Source organism: Carcharodon carcharias, chromosome 37 (assembly GCF_017639515.1).
Source record: "Carcharodon carcharias isolate sCarCar2 chromosome 37, sCarCar2.pri, whole genome shotgun sequence".
Lineage (NCBI taxonomy): Eukaryota > Metazoa > Chordata > Chondrichthyes > Lamniformes > Lamnidae > Carcharodon > Carcharodon carcharias.
The window spans coordinates 6465837-6478135 of record NC_054503.1 but is presented as its reverse complement, the minus strand read 5'-3'; the positions used below and the strand labels follow the sequence as shown (position 1 = coordinate 6478135).

Below are 12299 nucleotides of genomic sequence, written 5' to 3'. Positions count from 1 at the left end.
AGTCCAGAAGGGGGATGGAGGGGGGGGGGGTGGTGGGGGGTGGTTGGTGCACGGACTCCCCACCCACAACATTCAATAAACCGCTAATATGACCCACCCCAAAATTGGTAACTGCATGTTGAATGGGCGTAAAGGATCTCGCAGCCATGATGAGATGAGCAAGGCACTTCTCCCCAGCCCCCAAGAATCACTCAACAACACCGGAGGGGAGCCAATTGGCCCACTGCACCTTTGCTGGCTCTTTGAAGGAGCCTCTCCGATTAGTTCCATCCCTTCCTCTGTTGTTCATTCTCCCACAGCCCTGCAAATGTTTCCTTTTCAAGTAATCGTCTAATTCCCTTTTGCGTTCAATCTACTTACTCTGCCCTTTAAGGCAGAGCGTTCCAGATCACATTAACTTGCTGTGTTAAAACAACCTCCACCTCTGATTCTTTTGTGAATTATCTTAAATGGGAGAGGGGGGGTGGGGGTGGGGGGGTGATGGTGACGGGTCAGTGCTCTCGGAACGTGGGTTCAAATCCCAACACGGCAGCTGGTGAAATTTAAATTCAATTAATACATCTAGAATCTAAAGCTTGATTCAATAATGGTGACCATTCACACTATCATCGATTGTTGTAAAAACCCATCTGGTTCACTAATGTCCTTTAGAGAAGGAAATCTGCTGTCCTTACCTGGTCTGGCCTACGTATGATTCCAGACCCACAGCAATGTGGTTGACTCTTTAATGCTTCCCTCTAACCATTCTCAGCTCTAAGGAGAACAGCCCGAGCTCTGCAAATTCATCTTCTCTAATCAACTGAAGTTTCTCATCTGGGATGTGTCAGAAAATGCTTACAGGAAGGCCATAGCCTTCTCTTCCCTGGCCTGTGCTGATCTATATGGAATTTTATAGAGTTTCACAGCACAGAAAAACAGGCCATTCGGCCCAACAAGTGGTCAATGCTGGTGTTCATGCAAGACATGGGCATTCTCAGAGTGCACCTGCAATGGGGTGTTAAAGGTATGCCCCTCACAAAGATGGCGGATCATTCAGCAGCCTGGTCGGGGGGCGGGGCGGAAGTGCTCTCGGTCATTCCGGACATGACCTTTCCTTAGCGCGGAAGTGACGCGCGAACGGAGCGAAAGTGAGATTCTGACTGCGCAATGAAGATGGCGGCAGGGATGAAGCTGTTGCTTGGTGCCGCGGCGCTGCTCCTCTTGCTCCAGGGTGGGGACAGCATCCCCGGCGGCATCTCACCGGCCGATATGAACTCGGAGGAGGTGCAGAAGGCGGCCCGGTATGCGGTCGATCACTTCAACCGAGGGTCCAACGATATCTATCTGAGCAAGATGAGGAGATTGATTAGCGCCAAGCAGCAGGTGGGAGAGTGAGAAACAGAGGGAAAGGGGAGGGGAGGGTAGAGAAGGAGCTGGGGCAAAGGGAGGGGGCAGGAGGGGGAGGGGGAGGGTCGGGGGCAGGGGGGGGCAGAGGGCTGGCGGAGGGAGGGGGCGGAGGCAAAGGGAGAGGGCGGGGACAGAGGGAGTGAGGGGGCGGGGCAGAGGGAGAGAGGGAGGGGCCAGGGGGAGGGAACGGGGGTAGGGGGCGGGGACAGAGGGAGGGGGGAGGGGAGGGAGGGGGCGGGGGCAGAGGGAGGGGGCGGGGCAGAGGGTGGGGCAGGGATGGGCAGAGGATGGAGAAGGAGAGGAGGAGGTGGGGCAGGAGGAAAAGTGGGGTGGGGGTGTGGTTTCTCTGCTTCACAGGAGAGGCTCCGAGGCCAAAGGGGTAGGGGGTGTGAGCTCGGTTTTGAGATGTGGGGGCGGGAGGGAAGTGGTTACGTGCTCACCTTGCCTCTGCCAGTGAATTGATTGACTGAAAGTTGGTGGGGTCTCCCCCTGACAGGTGGTGGCGGGGATGATGTACCGTCTGAAAATGGAACTGGGAACGACTACGTGCAGGAAGTCAATGGCATCAAATGTCAACCTCAACACGTGTAACTTCCATCCGGGCCTGCGGTATGCCAAGGTGAGAGAAGCAGGGAGTGTCGGGTGGGTGGGTGGTTGATATGAGGCAGTGAGTATCTTGGCACTGGGCGCTCAGTCGGGTGTGAGGCACAAGGTGATATTAATGCTGATTTACCATTTTCCTTCAGAGGATTATTTGTAAATTCCAAATCTGGGACCGCCCGTGGCTGAGCCAGCTGGAGGTGGTGAAGAAGAATTGCACAATCCTGTGACTCCAGTTGGCTGCGCACCCAAGAAAATACCAGCCCCCAAGAAAATACCAGCGGAAGGATGCCAATGCTTCACTACTGCGATAGTAATCACCAGCTCATATCTGAGGGAGTCGAGCTCACTGCGACTGCTGTTGCCCTCCTGTCTCAAATGCTCCCCCCACCGCTATCGGCTGTGCGCCCGGGGACACTTCAACTCAAAGTGGAGGAACATCGTGTGACAGTGGTCGGCTCTCAGCCTCCCTCAGCACATGGCTTGCAGCAGCCAACATAAATACGCCAGGGATTTTCAATCACTTCCAGCCTCGTTCAGAGCTTCCTGTCAGCAATCAATCATATTTAGTATAACGAAAGATGGAGCATTTAACTCCTCTCTCTGCTGCAGGGTGTATTCTCTTCTGAACTCAGCGTTGTTTCCACTGGTGCATCTTCAATAACTACCAGAAACTAAATACACTACTATTGTATTCTTGTATTCATTTACCAAATAAATTTACTTACAGTATTATGAACTATTCTGGTGTTCAGTATGTTCTCTCTCAAAGAACTTTTACTCAGTATCTAACCCCGTGCTGTGCCTGTCCTGTGAGTGTTTGATGGGGACAGTGTAGAGGGAGCTTTACTCTGTATCTAACCCCGTGCTGTACCTGTCCTGGGAGTGTTTGATGGGGACAGTGTCGGGGGAGCTTTACTCTGTATGTAACCCCGTGCTGTACCTGTCCTGGGAGTGTTTGATGGGGACAGTGTAGAGGGAGCTTTTCTCTGTATCTAACCCTGTGCTGTACCTGTCCTAGGAGTGTTTGATGGGGACAGTGTAGAGGGAGCTTTACTCTGTATCTAACCCCATGCTGTACCTGTCCTGGGAGTGTTTGATGGGGACAGTGTTGGGGGAGCATTACTCTGTATGTAACCCCGTGCTGTACCTGTCCTGTGAGTGTTTGATGGGGACAGTGTAGAGGGAGCTTTTCTCTGTATCTAACCCCGTGCTGTACATGTCCTAGGAGTGTTTGATGGGGACAGTGTAGAGAGAGCTTCACTCTGTATCTAACCCTGTGCTGTACCTGTCCTGGGAGTGTTTGATGGGGACAGTGTCGGGGGAGCTTTACTCTGTATGTAACCCCGTGCTGTACCTGTCCTGTGAGTGTTTGATGGGGACAGTGTAGAGGGAGCTTTTCTCTGTATCTAACCCCGTGCTGTACCTGTCCTGGGAGTGTTTGATGGGGACAGTGTAGAGGAAGCTTTTCTCTGTATCTAACCCCGTGCTGTAGCTGCCCAGGGGACGTTTGATGGGCACAGTGTAGAGGCAGTGGTGATGAGAAGGGGGGAGCTAATCTTGTGGGTTATTTGCCTCCAGGAAACAGTGCATCGAGCAACAATTCGATTTCCTGAAGTACCTGGTAGCATCTGTGCCGGATATGCAGGGAGACAATGAGGACAACCACATGGAAGAGAACAAGAGTTCTCAACGATAGTTACTGGGACAATAATAGCCAGGTATTAACCAGCAACATTTTCCAACGGGGTTGTGGGGTGAGGGGAGTGCCCACAACATTCGATAAATCGCTAATTACACCCCCCCCAAGATTGGTAACTGCAATTCAGGTGAGCCTAAATGATTCTGCAGCCATTATTAGGTGACCGAGGCCCTTCTCACAGTGTCCTAGAATTGTACAGCGATACAGGAGGAGGCCATTTGGCCCATTGTGCTTTTGCTGGCTCTTTGAAAGAGCTCTCCCATTCATCCCACATTCATCCTGTTGCTTTTCCTGTTGTCAACCTTGGCTCAAGTGGGTAGTATTCTTGCCTCCAATCGGAAGGTTGTGAGTCCTAGATACAGTCCTACTCCAGCACCTGAGCACAAAAATCCAGGCTGACACTCTAGGGCAGTACTGAGAGTGCTGCACTGTTACAGATGCTGTCTTTCAGATGAGATGTTAAACTGAGGCCCTGTCTGCCCCCTCTGGTGGATGTAAAAGATCCCCTGTTGCTCTTTCCCCTTGGTCTTTTCAAGTGCTCATCTAATTCTCTCTTGACAGTCACTGTTGAATCTGCTTGTGGGCATTGCATTCCAGATTACAACAATGTGCTGCTGTTTTGGGCTGTCAGCATGGTTTTTGCTCGCTGCCCCTGTTTAATTATCTTGCTCGATGAGGTTTCACTTTGAGTGTCTTGGAGATGGTCAGCATTTAGTTTTCCTTGAAACTATTTATTAAGAAATATTGACATCCAAGACCTTGTGGTAAGTACATTGTTCTCTGGACGCAGACTATTCTGTGACTTGCTCCCTTGGAGCCTCTTGATTCTCTCCCGAACGTCATGTTTACATCATCGTTAACATAATTAGAGAAATAGAAAATAGGAGCAGGAGTAGGTCATTCTGTCCTTCTAGCCTGCCCTGCCGTTCAATATGATCTTGGCTGATCCTTTATCTCAATGCCACACTCCCACTCTCTCCCCATTCCCCTTGATGCCTCTGGAGTTCAGAAATCTATTTTCTTCTTGAATATATTCAGTGGCTTGGCCTCCACATCCTCCTGTGGCAGAGAATTCCACAGGTTCACCACCCTCTGAGTGAAGAAGTTTCTCCTCATCTCAATCCTAAATGGCCAACCCTGTATCCTGACACTGTAATTCCCTTGTTCTAGACCCCCCCTCCCCCAGCCACAGGAAACATCATCCCTGCACCCAGTCGCTTGTCACTGGACTAGTAATCCAGGGACCTGGGTTGCAATCCTGCCACGCCTGATGGTAGTATTTGAATTCAATAAAAAAATCTGGAATCAAAAGTCTAATGATGTCCATGAAACCATTGCCGATTGTTGTGAAAAAAAAAACCATCTGGTTCATTAATGTCCTTACCTGGTCTGGCCTACATGTGACTCCAGACTCACTGACTCTTCAACAGCCTCTGAACAAGGGCAGTTCAGGATGGGCAATAAATGCTGGCCTAACCAGCAACGCCCACATCCCATGAATAAATTAGTCTGTCCCGCCCTGTCAGAATTTAAACGTTTCATTCTTCTAAACTCCAGTGAATACAGGCCTAGTCAATCTAATCTCCCTCATACCACAATCCTGCCATCCCAGGAATCAGTCTGGTGAACCTTTGCTGCACTCCCTCTATGGCAAGTATATCCTTTCTTAGGTAAGGAGACCAAAACCGCGCACAATACTCCAGGTGTGGTCTCCCCAAGGCCCTGTACAGCTGCACTAAGACATCCTTGCTCCTGTGCTCAAGTCCTCTCGCAGTGAAGGCCAACACACCTTTTAGTTCTTAACTGCTTGCTCCTCCTGCATGCTTGCTTTCAGCGATTGGTGTACAAGGACACCCAGGTCCCTTTGTACATCAACATTTCCCAATCTATCACCATTTAGTACTCTGTCATCCTGTTTTTCCTACCAAGGTGGATAACTTCACACATTCATGTTATACTGCATCTGCCATGTATTTGTCCACATAATTTGTCTGAATCACCTTGAAGCCTCTGAACATCCTCCTCACCACTCACGTTCCCAACACGTTTGGTGCCATCAGTAAATTTGAACATTTTACATTTGGTTCCCTCATCCAAATCATCGATGTATATTGTGAATAGCTGGGGCCCAAGCACTGATCATTGCAATACCCCATTAGTTACTGCCTGCCATTTTGAAAAAGATCTATTTATTCCTACCCTGTTTCCTGTCAGCGAACCAATTTTCAATCCATGCCAATATATTACCCCCAATCCCATCTGCTTTAATTTTGCACACTAACCTCTTGTGAGGGACTTTAGCAAAAGCTTTCTGAAAATCCAAATACGCCACATCCACTGTTTTTCCCTTATCTATCCTATCACAGAATCTTAACAGCACAGAAGGAGACCATTCAGCTCATTATGTCTGCACCGGCTCTCCAAATGAGCATTATGACCGAGTGCCATTGCCCTGCCTTTTCCCCATACCCTTGCACATTGCTTCTATTAAAATAATCATCTACTGCCCTCTTGAATGCCTCGATTGAACCTGCCTCCACCACACTTCCAGGCAGTGCATTCCAGACCCGAGCCACTCGTGGTGTAGAAAAGTTTTTTCTCACGTCCCATTTGCTTCTTTTGCAAATCACTTTAAATCTGTGCTCTCGCATTCTTGATCCTTTTACAAGTGGGAACAGCTTTGCCCTATCTACTCTGTCCAGCCCCCCCATGATTTTGAACATCTCTATCAAATCTCCTCTCGGCCTTCTCCTCTCCAAGGAGAACAGCCCCAACCTCTCCAATCTATCCTCATAGCTGAAGTTTCTCATCCCTGGAATCATTCTTGTAAACCCCTTCTGCATTCTCTCCAATGTGTTCACATCCTTCCTATAATATGGTGCACAGAACTGTACACAATATTCCAGCTGAGGTCTAATGAGTGTCTTATATAATTTCAGCATAACCTCCCAGCTTTTGTACTCTATGCCCCTATTAATAAAGCCCAGGATACTATATGCTTTATTAACTGCTCTCACCACCAGTCCTGTTACCTTCAATGATCTATGCACATATACACCAAAGTCTTTCTGCTCCTGCACCCCCTTCAAAATTTCACCCCTTGTTTTGTATTGTCTGTCCATGTTCTTCCTACCAAAATGCATCACCACACACTTCTCCGCATTGAACTTCATCTGCCACCTATCTGTCCACTCCACCGACTTGTCTATGTCTTCTTGAAGTTCCACACCGTCCTCTTCGCAGTTCACAACACTCCCAAGCTTTGTATCATCCGCAAACTTTGAAACTGTCCCCTGCACACCAAGATCTAGATCATTAATATATATCAGGAAAAGCAAGGGTCCCAATACCGACCCCTGGGGAACTCCACTACAAACCTTCCTCTAGCCCGAAAAACATCCATTGACCATTATTCTCTGCTTGCTATTTTTCAGCCAATTTTGTATCCACATTTCTACTGTCCCTTTTATTCCATGAACAATAACTTCTCTCACAAGTCAGTTGTGTGGCACTCTGTCAAATGCCTTTTGAAAGCCCATGTACACCACATTAACAGCATTACCCTCATCCACCTTTTCTGTTGCCTCTTCAAAAAACTACAGTAAGTTAGTTGAACATGATTTCCCCTTTAGAAACCCATGCTGGCTCTTCCTTATCAACCCATATTTTTCCATGTGACTACTAATTCTATCCTGAATAATTGTTTCTAGAATCTTGCCCACCACTGAAGTTAAACTGACTGGTCTGTATTGCTGGGCCTATCCTTACAGCCTTTTTTGAACAAGGACATAATGTTTGCACTTCTCCAGTCCTCTGGCACCATCCCTGAGTCTAGGGAAGACTGAAAAATGGCCAGTTCCCCTGTGATTTCTACTTTCACCTCCTTCAATGTCCTTGGATGCATCTCATCAGGTCCGAGTGCCTTATCAACTTTAAGCACTGACAGTCTATTCAACACTCCCTCCTGATCAATTTTGAACACTTCTAGTGATAGAGTTTCCTCGTCTCTCACCGTGGCCTGGGTAGCATCTGCCTCCTGACACCTGTCTTAAGCACACTTTTTCTTCTTTATCTTAATTTCAATCTCCTCTTTCATCCAGGGAGCTCTGCATTTGTTTGCTCTACCTTACCCTTTCGATGGAATATGCCTTGACTGTGCCTGAACCAATTCTGTTTTGAAGGTAGCCTCGTGTTCAGCTACAGTTTTTCCTGCCAATCTTTCGTTCCAGCCTATCTGACTCAGCTCCCGTTCTTGCCCTATTGAAGTCGGCTCTTATCCAGTTAATTATTCTTACTCTGGATTGCCTATTGTCCTTTTCTATCATCATCCTAAAACATACAATACAATGATCACTGTTTCCTAAATGTTCCCCCACTAACACTTGATCGACTTGGTCTGTCTCATTTCAAAGAACCAAGTCCAACAGTGCGTCTTTTCTTGTTGGATTGGACACATGCTGCTGTAGAAAATTCTCCTGAACACAATCAAAGAACCTTTGTCCCTCTCTGCCCTTTACACTACCACTGTCCCAGTCTACATTTGGGTAATTGAAGTTTCCCATTATAACTACTCAATAATGCTTGCATCTCTCTGTAATTTCCCTGCAGATTTGTTCTTCTACGTCCTTCTCACTATTTGGCGGTCTATAGACTACACCGAGCAGCCTTCTTGTTCATTAGCTCTAGCCAAATTGATTCTGTCCTTGAACCCTCTGGGACATCTTTCTCCAGCACTGCAATGCTTTTCTTAACCAATACTGCCACCCCTCCTTTCCTATCTCTTCTGAACACCTTGTACCCAGGAAAATTTAGCAACCAGTTCTGCCCTTCCTTGAGCCAAGTCTCTGTTATAGCCACAACATCATATTCTCACGTGGCAATCTGTGCCTGTAACTCCTCAATCTTATTTACTATTCTCCATGCATTCACACACTTGCATAGTAACCCGGATTTAGATTATTTTCTCCCTTACCCCAACTTTACCTATTAACTTACTATTCTCTATACTAGTGCTATCTGTCCCACCCAGTATTTTATACACCCTGGTTTTTCCCTCTAATATTTTTTCTTGGTTCCCACACCTCTGCCGAGTTATCTTTAAATCCTCCCAACAGCACTAGCTAGTTACATCCTCAAAAAACTCCAGCAGGTTTGTCAAACATGATTTCCTTTTCATAAATCCATGTTGACTTTGTCTAATCCCGTTGATATTTGCTAAGTGTCCTGTTATCACATCCTTTATAATAGACTCTAGCATTCTCCTTGTTACTGATGTTAGGCTAACCGGTCTATAATTTCCTTTCTCCCTCTCTCCTTTTAAATAGTGGGGTTACATCCAACCTGTTGGGACTGTTACTTCTCCAAATAAAATAATCTCCTAATCTGGTTCTTTTGTCAATTATTTTAAATTTGTGTCCTCTGGTTGCTGACCCTCCTGCCAGTGGAATCAACTCCTCCTTATTTACTCCATCAGGATCCCTCCTGATGGAGTAAATAAGGAGGAGGGGGGAGGAGGGGAGCGAGGGGAGGGGGAAGGGGTGGGGAGAAAGGGGTGGGGGGGGGGGAAGTAGGGTGGAGAAAGGGGGTGGGGTCTGGGGCAGAGGGAGAAGGGGGAGGGTGGAGAAGGGGTGGGGGCTGGGGCAGAGGGAGAAGGGGGAGGGTGGAGAAGGGGTGGGGGCTGGGGCAGAGGGAGAAGGGGGAGGGTGGAGAAGGGGTGGGGGCCTGGGCAGAGGGTGGGGAAGGGGTGGGGGCCGGGGCAGAGGGTGGGGAAGGGGTGGGGGCCGGGGCAGAGGGTGGGGTAGGGGTGGGGGCCGGGGCAGAGGGTGGGGAAGGGGTGGGGGCTGGGGCAGAGGGAGAAGGGAGGGAGAGTGGAGAAGGGGTGGGAGCTGGGGCGGAGGGTGGGGAAGGGGTGGGGGCCGGGGCAGAGGGAGGCGAAGGGGTGGGAGTGGGGGCGGGGGTGGGTGCTGCGGAAAGGGAGGGGAAGGGGGCAAATGGTGGGGAAAGGGGAGAGGAGAGGTGGTGGAGGGGGGAGAGAAAGAAATGGGGGAGAATTAGAGGGGGAGGGAGAGGGGGAGAAAGAGAGGGAGGGAGAAGTATATATAGAGGGAGGGGTTTGGAGAGCAGCAAGGGGTGCCCAGAACTAGACCGTGTCAGCAGGCGTGGCACATTGCCTGGGAGATGATAACGTGTAGTGTGATTTGTTTAATGCCGTGTCTTGTTCCCTAGAAATATTTGGAGTGCTCTCCGTGCCTCTGCCAGTGAATTAATTGACTGAAAGTTGGTGAATGTCCCCTAACAGGTGGTGGCGGGGATGCTGTACTATCTGACAGTGGAGCTGGGAACGACTACCTGCAGGAGGTCAACAGGGAGGAATGTCAGGCTCGAGCTGTGTGCCTTCCAGCAGGACCCACGGTATGCCAAGGTGAGAGAAATGGGGAGTGTGGGGCCTGGGTGGCATCAGGCACTGGGTATCTTGGCACTTAATTCGGGTTGGGCGCAGGGCATTATTACTAGTTTACCATTTCCCTTCACAGTCTGGGACCGCCTGTGGCTGGGCCCGATGCAAATGCAAGAGGGGGAGCTGCTCACTCTAATACCTCCATCACACTCGTGCCCAGGACAATGTCAGCGCTTCTCTACTGGAATAATAATCACCGTCTCATAGCCACGGGTACTGAGGGATTGCCGGGCCTGGAGTGGCCATCTTGTCCCTTTTTCACACCCGGCTGTGCGCCCGGGGACACTCCAACTCAAAGTGGACCAACGTCTTGTGACCGTGGTCGGCTCTCAGTCCCCCTCAGCACATGGCTTGCTGCAGCCAACAGAAATACGCCAGGGATTTCCAATCACTTCCAGCTTTGTTCAGAGCTTCCTGTCAGCAATCAGTCATATTTAATATAACAAAAGATGGAGCATTTAACTCCTCTCTCTGCTGCAGGGTGTATTCTCCTCTGAACTCAGCGTTGTTTCCATTGGTGCTTCTTCAGTAACTACCAGAAACTAAACACATGACTATTGCATTCTTGTATTCATTTACCAAATAAATTTACTTACAGTATTATGAACTATTCAGGTGTTTTGTGTTGTCTCTGTATAAATCAATTATATTACTCTAACCTGTTCTGTACCAGCCCAGGTAGTGTTTGATGGGGACAGTGTAGAGGGAGCTTTACTCTGTATCTAACCCCGTGCTGTACCTGTCCTGGGAGTGTTTGATGGGGACAGTGCAGAGGGAGCTTTACTCTGTATCTAACCCCGTGCTGTACCTGCCCTGGGAGTGTTTGATGGGGTCAGTGTAGAGGGAGCTTTACTCTGTATCTAACCCCGTGCTGTACCTGTCCTGGGAGTGTTTGATAGGGACAGTGTAGAGGGAGCTTTACTCTGTATCTAACCCCGTGCTGTACCTGTCCTGGGAGTGTTTGATGGGGACAGTGTAGAGGGAGATTTACTCTGTATCTAACCCCGTGCTGTACCTGTCCTGGGAGTGTTTGATGGGGACAGTGTAGAGGGAGCTTTACTCTGTATCTAACCCCGTGCTGTACCTGTCCTGGGAGTGTTTGCTGCAGACGGTGTAGAGGGATCTTTACCTTGCATCTAAGATGTGATGAGCACAAAAATCTCCATCTCACATTTTGAAATTGCATACACTGTACAGCTCAGTAACAGGCCATCCAGCCCATCTGCTCCATGCTGGTGTTACTGCTCCACACAAGCCTCCTCCCACAGCCCCCCCCCACCCCCAATCACCATTTCCTTATATTCCTTGCTCCCATGTGTGTTTCTCCAGTTTAAATGTATCGATACGATTCACCTCGACCACTCCCTGTGGGAGCGAGTTCCACATTCTCCCCACTCTCTGGGTGAAGAAGTTTCTCCTGAATTCCCGATTGGATTCATTAGAGCCTAGCTTGTATTGACGGGCCCCTAGTTCTGGTCTCGCCCACAAGTGGAAACATTTTCTCCAAGTCTACCTCATTGAACCAATTCCTAATTTTAAAGAGCTTTACCACCTCACTGCTCCCACTCTTATCTGCTGAGAAGATCCTCATCTCTCTCAGTCCTTTACCGATGAGTTCTAACCTCTCCGTTTTTGTAAATCGTTGAGGCACCCAAAATGTGGAGTGCTTGCGACGCCCTGGAGCCGTGAAAGCGTATCTTTCATGCGTGATTTTTTAAAAAATTCTCCTGCTTGATTTAAGCACTCCTTATGCCCTCATCTATCCACCGTCCCATCCCTGGAATTTCCTCCACTTGTACAACTCCCCCAGGTCGTGCCTTCTGCTGCCTGCGGGTCCTCAGCTCTGGAATTCACTCTCTGCCTCTCTCTCTCCCTTTTTTTAAAAACATTGCTATCTCGTTGGACTCCTGTGAAGAATCTGGGACCTTTGCGTCAGGGGGCTATAGCAATGCAAGCCATGTTTGTTGTTAATGCGCAGGATGGAAGCTGGCGTGGGGACGGGTTGGCGCAGTGGCTGGTCGCCTTGGAAACAGACCGACGGCTGCTCGTCCTTGTGGGTTTTTATTAATAAATCAGTTATTAAAACACGGCATAAAATCTGAAAAGACCCCGCTGGTGACCTGGGGCTGCAAGAGATCAATAAATAGTGATTAC

At 48.9% G+C, this 12299-nt stretch overlaps 1 protein-coding gene across 1 annotated transcript; it reads left to right on the top strand.

The window, feature by feature from the left end:
* The first annotated feature begins 1107 nt into the window (after nucleotides 1–1107).
* LOC121272994 (cystatin-like) lies at nucleotides 1108–2728 on the top strand. Its single transcript, XM_041179923.1, has 3 exons — nucleotides 1108–1362; nucleotides 1883–2005; nucleotides 2133–2728. The coding sequence occupies exons 1-3, from the start codon at nucleotides 1147–1149 to the stop codon at nucleotides 2214–2216; spliced, it is 423 nt and encodes a 140-aa protein (XP_041035857.1). The 5' UTR covers nucleotides 1108–1146; the 3' UTR covers nucleotides 2217–2728.
* Nucleotides 2729–12299: the final 9571 nt, after the last annotated feature.

What these genes read in the sequence shown, in the direction of transcription:
- LOC121272994 (XM_041179923.1), top strand. Translation starts at nt 1,147, where the DNA reads ATGAAGATGGCGGCAGGGATGAAGCTGTTGCTTGGTGCCGCGGCGCTG. An exon ending in TGATTAGCGCCAAGCAGCAG is followed by an intron (nt 1,363 to 1,882) that starts GTGGGAGAGTGA and finishes TCCCCCTGACAG; the next exon opens with GTGGTGGCGGGGATGATGTA. An exon ending in CGGGCCTGCGGTATGCCAAG is followed by an intron (nt 2,006 to 2,132) that starts GTGAGAGAAGCA and finishes ATTTTCCTTCAG; the next exon opens with AGGATTATTTGTAAATTCCA.